This window comes from Aythya ferina (assembly GCF_964211825.1).
Source record: "Aythya ferina genome assembly, chromosome: 8".
Classification (NCBI taxonomy): Eukaryota; Metazoa; Chordata; class Aves; order Anseriformes; family Anatidae; genus Aythya; species Aythya ferina.
This window is the reverse complement of record NC_140304.1, coordinates 26,838,984-26,855,950: the sequence shown is the minus strand read 5'-3', so window position 1 is coordinate 26,855,950 and position 16,967 is coordinate 26,838,984. Positions and strand designations below refer to the sequence as shown.

The window sequence follows — 16,967 nt, the reverse complement described above, 5'->3', positions numbered from 1 at the left end:
TGCTGCTCTTCAGGAATTCGTTTTCACAAGACATCTGCAGGCAAGCCTTTTTTGGGTCTTCCAATCCACCGGGCTTTAATAATGGCCTCTTGTTTCTGTAAAATCCTCTTTCCTTGAAACTATTCCAAATATCTAAAATGTCTACAATCTGAAAATGCATTTCCTTTAAAATAGGGGGTCCGAATGCCTTTGTTTTCACATTCATGGGAGAGTTTTGATGGTACTGACCAGGTTTCACTGCTCGAGGAGGTCAGTCAGTCTGTGGTTCTTAACCTGCCGGATTCCTCTTTGTACACCACAGCTCACCTCTTGCCCAAGAGCTACTTCTGATTCTGAGTGTGTCAGAACTGCTATTCATGCAGGTGTTACTGGAGATCTTGGCAGATATCCTCAAAACCTTCTAGGCTGGAGTTACTCAAGGCTGATCTTTTAGTTCAGAAAACAGTGGCATTGTTATTCCATATCTAAATGTGCTATTCCCAATCTTTTGTCTTTTTAGCCTGCCTACAAGATACATGTTTGATCCCCTTAAGTGTGCCTCTAGTTTTCTGCTGAGTGTTCTCACATAGATCATGAAAAAGGTGATTCTGATTTCACTGTCCTGTTGAAAACAATTGTAGGTCCGGGGCATCCTCTTTCCACTGGTGACTGACCAGCAGAATGTCTTAGTCTGTCTTTAGGTTTCTGACTAGTTCCTGACAGACTATAACTGGTTCCTCTTCCCCGTCTCACGGCCATGCACCTCGTGATGTGTGTAGATGCTTTCAGGATTAGAAGGTGCTTGCTTGTCTCCTGTAAAGCTGTTTATCCTGAGAGGTAGAAGTAGTCCAGGAGACTCACCAAAGTCACCTCAGCCCCTTCCCCATTAGTAGAAGTGTGGAAGGTTACAGCTTAAAACAGAACTTCGTTTGCTGTTAAATAACTGTCCTTTCTGCTCAGAGCCTTCATTTGCCATTGTTGCGGCAAGATTTGAAAAACATAATATTTTGAAGTATGTGAAAAAGAAAGACTTGGTATAACTTTCTTTTTGTAACTCAATAATAAGAGAGACCGCACAGGAGCAATTCATTACTCTTTGCCTTTCAAGCACTTAAAAGAAAAACAGAGCTGAAAATATTTCTTTGGGAGATACTGAAATACCTCATTAGATCTTTCTTTTTTATTGGCTACTGAGGTGATAATTCTGTAACAGGAAAGAAAGCGAGGGTAAATTTTGCTTTGATTTATAGAAATGTGTTAATTTGAGCTGAATAGACTTTTTTTTTCTGATCTCAATATTTGTTATCTGTGAGTATTGTTTTGTAATACAAAGTTTCTACTTTTATTTTAAAGAATAAGTAGGATGGGGAATTTGCTAGTTCTCTGCAGCATTGAAGGTGTTTTTGGAGAAATTGAGTAGCTGAGTTTCTAATAATTTTCTTCATTAAGTACAATAGTGCTCACTGCTCATTTAAATTACAGGTTTGCATGTAAAGCTAAGACTGAAGAATGCAAAGAAAATAATATATATGTTTAAACAATGAAGGTAACCTTTATTTAAACCTTTGTTTCAGTGAGATGGCAGGTTTGTACAGAAGAATAGTGAAAATGGCCAGAACGGCTCAGGTTAGCATTTTTCTAACTGGGCCTTACATTTTCTGTATGTGCAGCATATAAATGGCAAGCTTTCTAAGACTGAAATCTACAGTAGAGGAAATTCCCCACAGTATGTTGGTCAAACACTAGTGAAATTGCACTTATCTTACGTTCAGGAAATGGTGAACCCTGTCTTCATGAGATGGACTTGGTTATTTCAGCAGTGTGTGGTTTCTGTGTTGCTCGAGCTATCTTCAGAAAGAGTACTTGAACTACAGGTTGCAAGACTGGAGCCTTAGTGTGTGTATTTCAAAAAAAAATAAAAATAAATATAAAGTATTAAGCTGTTTAACTTCTGAAAGTTCTGCCTTAAAATGCAGCATAAGTGATCCGAACATTTATTTGTTTTCTGCCAGTTGTTGCTGTCTTGCCCAGGTCCTGAAAGGTTTCTGGGTTATCTTCCTAGTCAAACATTCCTGCTAATAGAAGTACCATTTGAATAGCCTGGACACTTGCCGGGAGTGAGAACAAATGGTGACATACCCCTTCTTAAGAATTTGATTAGACATTCTGAATTTTTCTCTTGAATGTTCAGTATTAAAAGATGAATCTGGTGAAAACCCATAAAGTTTTCCCTGTGATGAAGAATGCTGTTCTCTAGACAGTTTCTGTGACTATTTTTTTTGTCATAATGGCACCCCAAGCATGGATGTGAAGCAGCTTTTGGCAGGAATGTGCCAATGTCTTGGATAAAAAGATTGGGTTCAGCAAAATAAGACTTCTCTTCTTCATGAAATGGATGCTGCTGCTTGTAAAGAAAGCTGTTTCATTAGAAGAGGTTCCAGCTTATTTTTATGTCCATATTTTTCTATCTACCAGTTTTATAAGTTCCTGTTACTGGTTTTGTTTCTCATTTTCTGGTAACACTTTTCTTTTTCTTTCATGTGCAGAACTCAATCTTCAGGTTTTCCAGCGTTGCTCTCAGCTTTCTCTGTTTATTTTAACTGTTCCTTATATTCTTCTGTTACCTGATAACTTCAAATAGAGAACAGGAGTTGGAAGTAACCCTTTAAAGCCTGAATAAAGGAAACACATGTTTTTTGACAACACAAATCTTACTCATTTGATCTGTCCCTCATCCTTTTTGTATTCCACAAATGTATGTGACTCCTGTACATCTACCACTAGTTCAAGTGATGACTAGTTTGTAGAAAGACTCAGAGAAACTAAAGAAATGTGAGCCAAAGAAGAGTCTTTGGTCAGGTTGAAGCTGTTCTTTTTAACTCTGTTCTATTTTTTGAAGGCATATGTTTAAACACATTTAAATATACTAAAAATATTATTATTCATGAAACCAAAACAAAATTGTACAGCTTCTTTCAGTGAAGATAGAAGATAATTCAGATTTCACCTTTGCCCAATTCATTTTGTTAACAGAATCTCATCTCTGTTTCACTCATAGTCCTACTGTCTTTAACTTTTTAAAATTCTGGTGAAGATCAATTTTCACCTTATCATGGAAGAAGAAGACAGGAGTGTAGTTGACAAATACGTACAGATGTTAATGATAATGATTCTTGTCCCTTATTCTCAAAACTCTTTAATATGTTTTCACCTGTACTGTGACTGCTGTTGAAGTGCAATCTGTGTCAATAAAAAGAAATGAAAGAGGCAGAGGTCTTTATATATTTTTAGTTCCTTTGTTGTTGTTGTTGTTGTTTTGTTTTGTTTTTAAGGCAAATTGAATATCTGATTTCTTATCTTTCTATTTTCTTGATTTATTTATTAAAAACTATTTCATATTGACTTTGCGAATAATCTAGGTCTTACAAGATGTTATAATACACTTCTGAAAGCTTTAAAATTGTTTCCAATGAAATCCTATTTGGGACACAGGTACAGGGAAGCAGTCCTTTAAAGTAGTCTACTACTTTTATCTGTGAAGTATAGAGGGAAATGTATAATTTTTGTGCATTTTAAATATGCTCTAAATGAAAGACTTATTAAGTAAATGAGGGTGTTTTTTTGGTAGAAGATTCCATAGTTAAAGATGTAAACCTGCAATTTCTTGCTTCTATAGCACAACATAGTTCAGAGCTGAGATTAGAGAAACCCTGTAGAGTGGCTAATACTCGAGGGCATCCCCAACTAGAAAAGTATGTGAATTTAGGCATGGGAGGAAGGAAGGATCTGCTTTAAATTTAGTGTAGGGTCACTGAATCTTAATGATAGATTAAACAAGGGAGGTGGAATAATGAATAGGGGTATGCAATGTGTAGCACTAATACCAGAAGTCCATGGTTTTCACTGGTTATTTAATGTCTTTTCCCATATGTTTCTGAATAGAGCAGGTTATGGCAGGGATGAGCTAAGGAATAGCTTTGTTAGTGAGTTGTTAAATAGGCTGAATTCTCTTTTTAAAAAAAAAAAAAAAAAAGTATATATTGGAGAGGTGCTTGTTAATAGTATAATCAGGTACCTTATGTGTATATATCTTAAATGTAGCAATATTAGTTACTAACTGGTGTGTAGATAGACTCTTCAGATTGTCTGCATAATTTTATTTTTCAAGGTGAAACTGACAGTCATTTCTTGGTTAAAACAGATATGAATTTCATATTCTTTCTGGATGCTGTTGATGTGAAGAAAAGCCCCAAAAGAAGCGGAAATTTGGTAGACATGAAAATGAGATGGAAGAAATACCAGACAATTTTTTTTTGTTAATAAGAAGCTGAGTAACAGCTCAGTAAACCTTGTTTTATAATTAGTTTAATTTGAATTTAAAATAATATCAATACATCATCTGTTCAAACGCAACCACACAAAATAATTTATTGTATTTTATACTTAGGGTGACTGAGAAAAATACCACAGTTCACTTTAGCGTTGAATTCTTACTCAGTTCTCACATGTAAGAGTCTGCCACCTACTCTATACTAACAACCTGAGCAAGGTTCAACTAAGAAAGTCAGTTGTTGAGTTATTGGTGGGTTTCTGAGTTAACCCATGATTTCTTTTGTATAGTAAAGATGCCAGCAGTTTTTTAGAGATGATGTACTTTGCGTATCATTTCTCCCTTGGGTTACTAATGCAGTTGTAAGCTCCCTAGAAGGTGCAGTGCAAGTCAAGCTAGGATTTGTCCTGTCATTCCAACTCTACAGTACTGCTGAAAAAAGTATAAGGTGTGAGACTCTGTGGCTCTTCTTCCTTTTTAGATGCATCTTGTTGTCTGGTACTGGAAGCAAATGTACTACAGAGAAAGCCTACCAATGTCTCTAATAAGCAGCAGACTTCCTGGGATGTTTAGGTGTAAAAGTGGTGGGAAGAAAGAGGTAAAGCACTGAAGTTGAAGGAGTATTGGAGGATTTCTTCTGCATTGTAGTACTGCACAACTCTGCACAGTAGTTCTGCTTTGCTTCACAAGATATATTTCATATGTCTAAATTTTGCAAGTAACTTCAAACTGACCATTTTGAAGCATTTGAAATAGGTTTTATGCTGTCTCTAGTAACAGTTAAATACGCTCTCATAAAAATATTTTATCAGTTGTCTAGAAATGAGATAAAAAAACACATGACAAAATAGTTACTTTATGATATGTTAAACTGAAAGAAGGAGGTTTGCCACTTAAAATAAGGATCTTCTCTTAAGCACATGGGATTTAGACATTTTATGATACTTTGAAACCGAATCAGATTTTATTCTGAAACATGTTCAGGTAGGAGTGGAAGAACGCACTGTTAGAGAAATACATCAAGAGCGTAAGTCTTAGTAGCATAAACTGAGATTTTCTGGAGAAAGTAGGATTGAGTCTCATTGGATTAAAGTGGAAAGATATTTGTAGGAGGAAAATATTTTTTCTTTTTTTTTTTTTCAATATGAATACAAATGGTGTTTTTTTTTTTTTTTTTTTTTTGCCATAATTAAATGCAGCAAAAAGGGGACATCTAACTTCCATTCATCTTCTTAAATGGTAAAATAAGTGGTCATTTTATCGGTATGACTGATTACTTTTGAAACCCATGAAAATGGACAAATAGGGAAGTGATGAAAGAGCAATACATGTATTTATCATGCTTTGGCTGTTGCAAGCCAGTTTCTTTTGAAATGAAGGTGAGGGTGTTTGTCATCAAATAAATTTGTCTAAATTCAGCTTTCATTCAGAACATGACAGCCGTGAAAATGTAACAGATCTACTCTCCACTGCAAGAGTCACGTCCTCTCTCTCTCTCACTTCTACTAATAATTCATGCCCTAGAAATAATAAATATAGTAGTAATTCACCATGCTATAGCTCAGTAAGTCAATTATTTCCTTAAAACAAAAAAATACAGCCACTATAAGATACAGGAAAGTATAATACCGACTTTTGCTGAGGAGTTCACACAATAATTTCTAACAAAGGAAGGAGATTGAAAGGTAGGAGCTGCAAAATTATACTTGTTTGCATAGTAGTCTGAATATATGCACACGTGATATGGACAAACTGGGCTGAAACCTATGTGATGTGCAAATTTTTTCTTAGCTTCTAATCTTTTTTATATTTTACCATTACCCCTTAGTGGCTGTAGCTTCTAGCCTTGTCTATTGTAGGTCTGAGAGATGTTGGGATGCACAGAAGGTGTATTTAGTAAAGTTTGTTTTCATACCAATTTTAAGTAGTTTGAATTAGAGGTACTGCTCTTGGTCATGCCCTTAACTTCATGATTGGTAAGTGTTAAGGTATATTTTTCTCCAAGTTACTGATTTCATCACTCAAGTAATCTATTAGGAATATATGTAAAGTCTCCAAGTATGCAGACCATGTACAAAATTTTTGTCCCTTGGCTCCCGGCTCTCCCTCTTTCATGAGGTTAGCCCAGATGCAAACTGTTACCCTAGCGCAGCCTGTTTTTTTTTCTGAAGATATAGAACTGATTTTAGTAATTATGCTTGTCTAATTGCAGTGGTCTTCTAATCCATCATTCATGGTTTCTTCCTAGAGATATCCTAATTCAGCTTGTATATTCTGAATTTGGTACGGTGAGGTTCTCTGTCTGGCTTCAGATCTGCTACAGCTGCACATGCTGCTGCAGTAGAAGTCTTCCCATCATGCTTTTAAAGCAATCTGAAATCTACTGAAAGTTGGTAAATAAAAGCAATGTTTTCTATAGCAAAACAAATGCCTAATTTTTCCTAACAGGTATGGGATTTTGCATGAGTATGGACTTCCAGAGCTGTCCTGCTCATTTTACAGGGGACTTAAAATGTTAATTTTGAATGGGAATAAAATCCTTGACATTTGGCAATTTATCAACATTTTAGGACATTAAAGCAGATAGACTGTAGCATTAGCAATCTCTTTTGGTAACTTTCCTATGGCAAATTAATATCCTTCCTTGGGGGAACAGTATTAGAAGCTGTATTCGTCCTTTATTTTGGGTGCTTTGTCAAAAGAGCAGTTGTCTGTTGTTAGTGACCTGGTAATAGATGACTTAATATCACTTGCCTGTTCTCTTTTATAATGCACATGAAGATCAGTTAAAAGAGCTGTATCGTTTCATTTGTGTTATTAATAAATATGTTTTCTTAAATGAACATGTCTACGGAATGGAGAAGGAAACTAGGACTTCTAGGACTATCTCCTCTGAGTCAGCACGCTATTTAGAACAAAACAAAACCAAAAGACTTCAAGTATTATTATCAGTTTTATTTTGTTAGCAGAAGTTGTTAAGGCATTTTCAAACTAATTCATAAAATTGTTTTGCCACTAAGTCTTTGTTGTTTGATCTCTTTTAACCCTAATCACATCTTCCTTTCAATTTCTAATGTCACAGCTAGCTCACACTCTTAATTCTTTCATACCCTATTTCAACCTTATGCTTGTGTACTGCTAAAAACATTTTTCTTTTAATACTCATATCTCTTGCCTCAATTTTTTAAGGATGTGTTTCTCCTTCTTCTGTAAGAATTTATTTCTTCTAACTTTCTATTAAGAAATTCAAAGGGTCATGCATTTTTAAGTTCAGAGGGGATTATCACAATTAGGTCTCCTAGGCACTACAAGCAGTGAATCATAATAATTATGTGGGCTGAACCTTTGGGGAGCGCAGGCCATATAGCTGCAATCGGTAACTTCTGCATCAAGTTGAAAAGATTGTAAGTTGCATTTAGCTGTAACACTCTTCTAGAAGGATACCTAGTTTAGGTATTTATGGATGGAGATCAGCAGAGAAGCCTTTTACTCTGTAAAATTAAAATGTGCATGTATGCTGGCAGAAAAACATGGTTGAAACAACATTTTTAACAATTCTTAGTAAAGGTGCTTCACTGTATCTTTGCACATCCTGCATTGTGTATGTGTTTGACATTGTGTGGAAGTTTAATTTCTGATATTCAAATTTCTGATATTCATGCTCAGTATCCTTAGTATGTCCAGCTAAGAGATGGTGAATGAGCAAAATGAGATCTGTAATGAATATAGCCAAACATTTGCGACTTGCTGCAGCCAGAGGGCAGGTCCAAAGCAGTGGCAAAAAGTGGTATCGGGTAGTTTGGAGAGCTCAGATTAAGTCTGGTGGAGAAGTTGGGGCAGGAGGTGGAGGCTGGAAAAAGGTGTTTTTGGATCAGAACATAACTTGCTAAAGATTTGAGGGGGATATCCCACGTGCTTGGGATGTCCGTCTTTTCAGATTATAATATAGGTATGTATTTGGTTCAGGTAATCTGGAGGAATTCACGTAATAATGATCAGTGTCATGGTTAATTGAATCCTGGTTCTTAGTTTCTTTTTCCAAATGTGCAGTTTTAGTATACAAAAATATACTGGTGTTACCCACTGGATTTTTTGTAGATTGTGGGATTGAGATGTTAAATTGGCAGAAAACTATTAAAAAATAATAATAATAAAAAAGTGACATCCAAGATTGATTTGAGAGAGGTTTAAATATGAGTTCCAAATAGTGAAATCAAGGATTAGGAAGTATGAAAATGTGTGAAATCTATGAAAGTAATTTATTCATGATGTTTTTGTTGCTGAAATGAAATTGCAGGATGCTTTTTTACAAGTGTTTACAAAATGTGATGAACTTTAACTGTGTTATTTAAGTCTAAGTCATCTGGTAATGCTTGCACTCTAGATGGTCTTCTGATAACTGTTACTTAGGGGTAACTTAGAGGTATTCTAAATCTATTTGAATAAGTGTTATGGCTTGCAAATACAGCTCAAAGGCGATGTAAAGGGAGTAGGTAATCTGAAGGTGACATTCTGTCAGCTGTAGACAGAACCTGGCCAAGTAGCTTACAGGGAAAAAAATACAGTTTTTGGAGTTTAGGACACCTAAATTTTGCCAATAATATTTTATGTAAGTAATTTGGACTGTATCCAGCCCTCAAGAATTTGCTTCAGTAAAATTAAATTAACATTTTTTGTTGAATTTTCCACACTGAATTACTCAGCTTTCATTCTTTGCTGTGTTCAAGACATGTTTAATGACTCAGTGTAATAGACCTGAGTCTGGGGAAAAAAATCTCTGAGTGCTTAGTTGGGGACCAAAAAAATCCATATGCCTCTCTAGAAGAAGGGGATTCTGGGGAGTTTGTTCTCATGTTTAGTATTCTATTTTTCTAAATTAGATTTTTTTTTTTTTTTTTTTTTCCTAAAAAGTTATGGTGAATCATCTCTCTAAGTTTGTTGTCTCCTTGCAGATTTTTTTTTCCTGAAAATTTTCCCTTTGCCATTTCAAAATACGTAACAGCAAAATAATGCATTAACTTCACGTCCGCCTATTCAGCCACTTAATCTTCCTTTCAGTAGTTACCTGTTTCTCCTTGCCTCATTACTCAAACTGAAAATAGCATGGATTACTTATTTTAAATTACTAATTTCTTCCTTGGACATGGGAAGGTCTTATTCCACATTTCCAACAATTAGTGGCAAAATTTATGTACTTCAATCTCTTTTCTAGATATTGCAGTTAAAGATTTAGAAGCATCAAAAATGCATTTGTGGGTTAAAGCTTTAGCTTACTGAGGAAAACTTTAAAAGCACAAAGCAAAAGATAAAATATTTTGATTAGAAATATATATTTTTTTTCCTTTAGATTCCATTAGAGTGAATTGAGTAAATATGCAAATGGAAATAGTTATTCTAGCATCATGAGTCTGCCTTGGAGAGTTTCAGTGCTTTGTAGTTGCTGAGAAGCAAACACCAGTATTTTATAAAGCCTGATTCTGACATCTTAATTGACTAACTGGAAGCATTACAGAATTTGAGCTTCAGTCAGCTGTTAGAAAGTTATCATTTCATGTCTTTAGAGATGTGGTACTGCTTGTAAAGAAAGAGCTAGTAACGTGCTGTATCCTGCTTGTGGCTAGCTGGCTAAAATACAAAATACTTTCTCTGTTTTGGCTCACTTTTTCTCTCCTAACCTCTTTCCTTTCTGTCCTGCTTCTTTACTACTCTCGCAGAGCACATCTGTGCAGCAGCTTGTGGCAGAGGTGTTGGTTCAGAAATTCTTTCTCTACTCTCGCATCTCCATATATCTAACAGTTTTTGGTAGTCCACAGTTAACAGAAATTACCATTTATCTGCCCCATCTTCTCTGTTCAGAACTACCCATAACATCAGTAGCCTTTCAGCCTCACTGCCTTATCACCTCTGACACCCCTGTGTGTAGAAACCTGGAGGTGCCGTCCCTGCTTCCCGTGAGTTGCAGCCAGAGCCGTGATGCTCTCCACTACCTGTCCTTGGAACATTTCTGTTCTTTGGCTGAGGTGTTAAAGGCTTTCCTCTGTAGTCTTGATGATTATCACTTCAGCTATTTTTTCCCCCCTTTCCTCCTTGTTTTTCTTCACTGAAATGCTTTTGCTTACTTTGCATTTCTTCCTGTCACTGCCCCATCCGTATCATTGCTGTCCCCTGAAAATTGTACTTGCTTGTCTTGGCTAATTCTCTGTTACAATGTCAAAGTCAAGATTCCCGTTTTGCTATCAAAGCCCCATGCAACCTTGCTCTGTCTGCGTCTGATCTCATTTCCCTGCATCCCCCAACTCACATTCCACATTCCTCACAGTCCTCTGACTTTATTGCTCCTTTTGTCTTCCTTTCATGCACTCATTTTTGCACTGTCTTTCATGCTGCCTATGTGCCTGGAACAGTCTTTAGCATCTCAGCCAATTTACAGCTTTGCATAAATTATATTTAATAATAAGACTAACAAAAGTTCATTATCTACATTATTTCAATTAACTTTGTACCTGCATAAGCAGAAAACAGCCTGAGGGAAACTACTGTTAAACTTTGTTGTGATTTGTTGTGATTCAAAGATACAGATTCAGGCACGACACTTCTTTGATGATTCAGCATATTTAATTTTTTTAAACAGTTCTGCAGGTGTTAGACTTTTTAACAGTAAATTTCGGGTTTTACTAGTTTTCTAGAAAAAAGCTTTTTACTCCTCATATGTGAAACCACCAGCAGGTCGTCATCATATAACCTGGTCCAGAATTCTTGCCCTGTTACCTATTTATCTATTTTACTTCATTTCATCCTTAGTGAAATAGATGTGGAAGGGCTTTGAATGTTACATTAACTTCATCTCTGAAAAAAAAAAAAAAAAAAGTGTCTTCTGTGTTTAATCCTGTTTTTTAAAGGAATATTCTTACTTCCTAAAGAAGCAGTGAAAGGTAAGAAAGTAGGACTCAGCCTGGGAATTTCTCTCAGTCTGGCTACTTCGACATATAGGTTTTTAGAAACATCTTTTAATATGCTAACTTTGTTCTAATAGCAGAGAAAATCAGTAAAGGTAAAACTTTATGTGCTTCTGCAGCACCTGGCACAGCTGCAAGGCAGGGTATTCTGCAGGAATTATATATACTTACATAAAATCCATCTGAAATATTTGTGTGTTTTTTTCCTCATTCCTTTTAAACACTGGTATTGATACTGTTCACAGATGAATTGAGAAACCAAATAAATGTGCCTCTAATTTGTTTTTAAATGATTTAGTATATTCTGGAGATTATAATCTGAGGGGTGGCTGCCATAGTAATGTGCCAGTCACCACGGCGTCTGAGCATGATGAAAAGAAATTCTGCGCTACACAGAGACAATACCACCAATTAGTATTTCTAACTGATCAAAGCTAGGGAACCAAAAAGTTTGCCAATAAATGTAGCTCAGTGGATGGCACTGGAAATTAGTTAGATTTACATATACTTATAAAGATTGCAGTCTTCCTATCAACATCCTGGGAACTTTAAATGCAAGTTTAACAGACACTTCTTCCACTCACTGTGCAAACTGAATTTTTTTCAGTTGCATGAAGAATATAGCCATAGGCTTTTATTTTGCTGATGTAGTGAAGAAGCGTTTTATGCTTATATTTAAAACGAGTATTTATTTCCTCTTCACATATTTTTTTAAATTTTAAACTGAAATTGAAACAATGAAGAAAAGGGAGATTCAGTAATTGATTATTAAATGTTTGTAGTTTCTAAAACTTTTGCACTCTGCTTTCTTGATATTGTTCTAATTACCAAATAAACCTAAAAATTAAGTTATTTTAAAGCAAACCTATTTTATCTTAAATAATTGATCGCCTCTTCTTGTTTGAAAGAGGACTCCTTTGGCAAGGATTCAAAATCCAGCTATGATCTTAACCCGAGCAGTTTGTTTAATCAAACATTACTCCAATAAGTTTTGCACGGTCTCCTCCCTGACCAGCCCTGTCTAGAACAACTAGTTTATCCTGCGACGAGTTGCTCAACAGATGTCATTCTGGTAGAATAATGCAGCAGAATACTTGTGCCTTGGCTAAAATTACTTCAACTTTGATCACTTTTGTTCAGCACATCAGTCTGGCATTGTGCTTTATACCAACATAACACTTTACCCCGAGCATGCCTTTCAAGCTTAGAATAGCAGAGGAATGTTATTGAATTCAGTGCAGTTACAGATGAGTTAATGAAAGAAGGGAAATACTGTTTTTTTCATAATGCTTTTCTGTTGTGCTTTGGAATTAAAGGGGAATTTGAGGAATGTGACTTCTGAGTTATTTATTTTTACTTCTGAAGACTTTTTGAAAACAATGTAATGTCGTTCTATTGATCCCATGTTTCCGTAAATAAGTTTCACTTGTTATTTCAAAATAGCTCTTTTTATAATTTAATATTGGGAAAATACAACTTTTTGATGTGTAATTGGAGAATGGTTATCTCACAGATATGCTTTATCCTGGTATTTATTGCAGGAAAACTAAAATAGCAAGAACCATATTCTTGTGATCACAGCTCAGTATTGTTACATGTTGATGGGATGTTGTGGGGTCAGTTCTGAGTAATGACATCTCTTTACCTTGATACTACTGCGAAACGAACACTGCACAGCAGGCCAGCTTCTTGTTAAGAAGCACTGAAGAAAGGCTGTTTGTTTTGAACAGTAGGAATGAGATCATACACCAAGTTCTATAGGGTTCTGTCTTCCATAATTCCATTTTTCACAGGTGCGTGTGTGTGTGCATACACACACATACACAAAGATGCCCTATATATGTATAGTTGAAATGGATTTAAATAAATTTTTTTTGTAATTAAGCTATACTTGTATTTTTAAGGCATGGCATTCTTAAATATGAGGAAGCACTAATACAAAGTACACTTTACTTAAAAATATATCAGTATTCTGTCTAAAACAAAATAATGTTATTGGTTTATTTTTTAATTAAAATATAACTCTCAAAATTTTAATTTAAATGTAGTTACCAGATCAGTCTCCCTGCCAAAACTTCTGAACAAAACCAACATTAACCTAAATGTTATGTGGCATAAATGTAACGTACCATTTATGAGGAATTTTTGTAATTTCCAGTTGACAAGTAACAAGTGAAAGGCTAAAGAGGTCATCAGAATATGCTGTTTGCAATCATAGTCCTGGCATTTGCTTCAAGTCAAGTCTTACCCATCTGCTTCAATATCTTTTGGTTTAATGTGTCAAATACGTGGTTATTCTGTCTGCTGGCATCAGACTGTGTGGCCTCGTAGAGCTGGGAACAGGACACAATTTGTGACTTCCTGAGATGTTCTGCTGAAATGTTACGTCAGATGTTAGTAAAATGTATCAAACCTAATTTTTATCTATCTGAAAATGTTCTTTTGGCTGTTGTAAAGGTTGTTGAGGTCTTCGCTTACAAATGAAAGTAAATTTGTGTAGGCAGAGGAGGACCACACATTCCTGTGTAGCGGTTTAATAGAAAACAAATCAAAACCCAGCAGTGTTTGCTGTAAGCCTTGCATTGGCCACGGTTCTGGTGGGGCAACATTCATGTGTGATTGTTGCTTCTGCAATCTTTATCTTATTATCTTATTATATTTATACAGATATTACACAGAATTTGAACTATCACTCACTAGACAAGTACAAAAATACTTTTTTGTTTTTGTTGAGGTTTTAATAATTGCTCATCACAAAACATCTGATGAAATGCATCGGTTCTTTTTTAATGTGTTAATGTTTTTGAGGGAAGAGTTTTCCGTGTTTACCATACTTCATTAACAACAAATTCTGAGTGATATTTTATAGTTTTTTTTTTCTTTAGCAGTTTGTTCACTTGCTTTCGGCAGCATTGTACTTCAGTTGTGTTGCACATAAACCTCTGAAACAGATCTGAACCTTTGACTGTTGGAGGAACCCATTTTACAATAATTGGAAAAGAATCAAAAAGTTGGGAGTTATGATGAAAATGATTGTATGCCTGTACACTTTTGATGGTACAAGTCCTGATTTTCTTTCCCAGGTAAAGAGGAATGTGTATGACCTAACTAGTATCCCTGTCCGTCACCAGTTGTGGGAAGGCTGGCCTCCTTCTGCCACAGATGACTCAGTAAGTAGCTTTGGTTCTTGTTTCATTTCTTCCTACAAATAGCTGATTTTAGTCATATTTTGATCAGAATCGCGCAATGGCTTTTATCAACCCATATACATTCAACAGAGCTTTTTACTGAAAGATAAAAGTACTAAGTTATTGGCTTATTGAAGCACATTTCCATGGAAATTATTCATGTCTATCAAATTCATTGTGTTTTAAACTACAAGAAGCCAATGTTCTTAGATTGAAACAAAATTGCACATAAGTTTGAAATTTGAGGAGGACTATTGCAGTGTCCAATCTTCAGGAAAAAAAAATCCCATTTTTACATATATTCTGAGTAATCGATTCATGGATAATGTCAGAAGCACACGTTAAACAGGCAGGTTGAAATCAGTGGAGAGTATCTTCTTTGGTTCTTGGAGAACCAATATATCAACATATATCAACATTTGCAAGATTGCATTTTGAAATTGTAAATTTTATGTATACAAGATGCTTCAATTTTAAGACATATTTTAAAGGTTTTATTAGTACCATTATTTAGAAATAGAACATAATATTATCTGAGATTAATGTAAACTCAGTAACGGAATTAACTATAGAGAATTGCCTACAGATTCATGAATCTGTGGGATTTAACTGCAGAGTTCTGTTAAATATTAGACTTGATTCCTTGAATGGTTGTCTCTACAGCATATTTTACATCGTATGTTTCAGTTTTGCTCAGACAATTATTTTCTGGTAGTTCCTCTGCCAGCTGGTGAGGTTCACCTTTATTTTTAGGTTTCTTTTGGTTTTGTTTTTAAACACATAATTATGTAGCTATGTTGTAGGTAGATGTCAAGACAGCGACCTGAGAAAATTATAGAAAAAGTTGAGTACTTTCATTTTTATAGAATCAAACATTTGAACTAAGTATTGTCCGGAGTATGCTACAAAGTGAAGATGGAATTAGGATTTGCTGTTTCTGTATGTTAGCATTATCTTCGATGCATTACTTTCTACTTTCCTGTCCTTTCCTACTCCACTTCTTGTAAAAGAAGATTTGCTGTTTGTACACAATTGCTGTGTTTTTTTCTTCTGGGTAAAGGATTTATGCAAATTAAAAAGAAAAATGCAAAAGCTGTCCAAATTTCTAGTATAATTGTTTGCAGAAACAGTAATTAGGTTTGAGAGAGGTGGGTTAATCTTTGTCCATGTATTCAAGAGCGTATATGAGAGTATAGATATAAGATCTGAAATAACAGCATGTTGTTGTGTGGTAATTAGTCTTTGAAACTTGGATCCATTTTAACATTTTATTAGTTTACATTAGCCCAGAGAAGAATTGGAAACTCAACCCTTCTAATCTGTTTTCTCACAGCTGGTAGGAAAAAAAAACAATAAATGATGGGAAAACCTTTCTCTGAGTACGGTATATTGCATATGTAAAACTCATAAATCAGTTTTAAGTCTGTTTTTGCAAATGACATTGTTGCAGGTGAATTTTTCCCCCTTTCATCTTTAATGAAATTGGTGAATGTTGAGTCATCTGCTCCAAAGCAGGAGAGTCCTCAAAGCTCACTGCTAGAGTCTGCCGCAGCTGAGACTTGTCAGCTGTGTAAACAGATTGGAATGTGTTACCAACAAAAATATAATTAATTTCTGTCTAAAATTAGAGGCAGTAGCTTACTATTTATAAAGATTTAATGCTAGCAATGACTATCTGCACGTTTTTTCCTCTGCATGCTGGAAATATTCAGCAATAATTACTTAAGTAATAAGTAATGATCTCTCTCGTTAAGTGACAGATTTTTTAAAACACTTTTCCCATCGGTTTTGTTTGCTGTATTGTGTAGTGCACAGTCACAATTAAAGAGTTAAAGACTTGATTAAAATACTTTTTCATTTACATTTTATGCAGCAGAAGAAATACTTTGTAATACCACAGGAGGTTTTTCAGTGCAGTTCTCGTTAACCTTTGGCTTAGCAAACAGGACAACTAAATAGACTTGGCATAATTGGATTCCTGTATCATCTTGAGTCTCTTATGAACCTGACAGACTACGGTCTTCTGACATTATCAGGAAATTTAGTGGAGTCAATAGTCATTTAAAACATTGTTGCTTCGTCTCCCCTCAGAGTTAAGATACGTTCTCTGCTTGTGCTACCTAATGAAATATGGGATACTGTATGAATTGTCAATAACTCTTTTGCACGCTTTCACCAGGGAAATAGGTACCAAAACGTCCCCAAGTAGGAGAATGTTTTCATGCTGTGACGCTTTAATTGTGAGAAACAAGGCGTACATAGTCTGTGGAAATCTCATTTCACCATTCAACAAAGAAGCGTTTTTAGCTTTTATTGTGCCTGAATAACTTTAACACCGTGAATTATGTCTGTTCTGCTCATTAAAGTTCAAACAATGTCAATGTATGAGTTTAAAATATTTTTTTAACAAGTTTACTTAAGTAAAACTTAAATTAAGTCTTTAATATTAATTAATCTATTTTGGAGGTATGTCATCAACTGATGCAGTGAAGTCTTGAAAATTATCCTAGAAAA

General features: G+C 35.1%; 1 protein-coding gene across 1 annotated transcript in view; it reads left to right on the top strand.

Annotated features, from left to right (window-relative positions):
- The window catches only part of FAF1 (Fas associated factor 1), a 160,376-nt gene that overhangs the window by 63,810 nt on the left and 79,599 nt on the right, over positions 1 to 16,967 (top strand). The window contains exon 8 of the mRNA XM_084528394.1: positions 14,349 to 14,435. Within this exon, the coding sequence (XP_084384520.1) occupies positions 14,349 to 14,435 (87 nt within the window). The remainder of the gene's footprint in view (positions 1 to 14,348; positions 14,436 to 16,967) is intronic.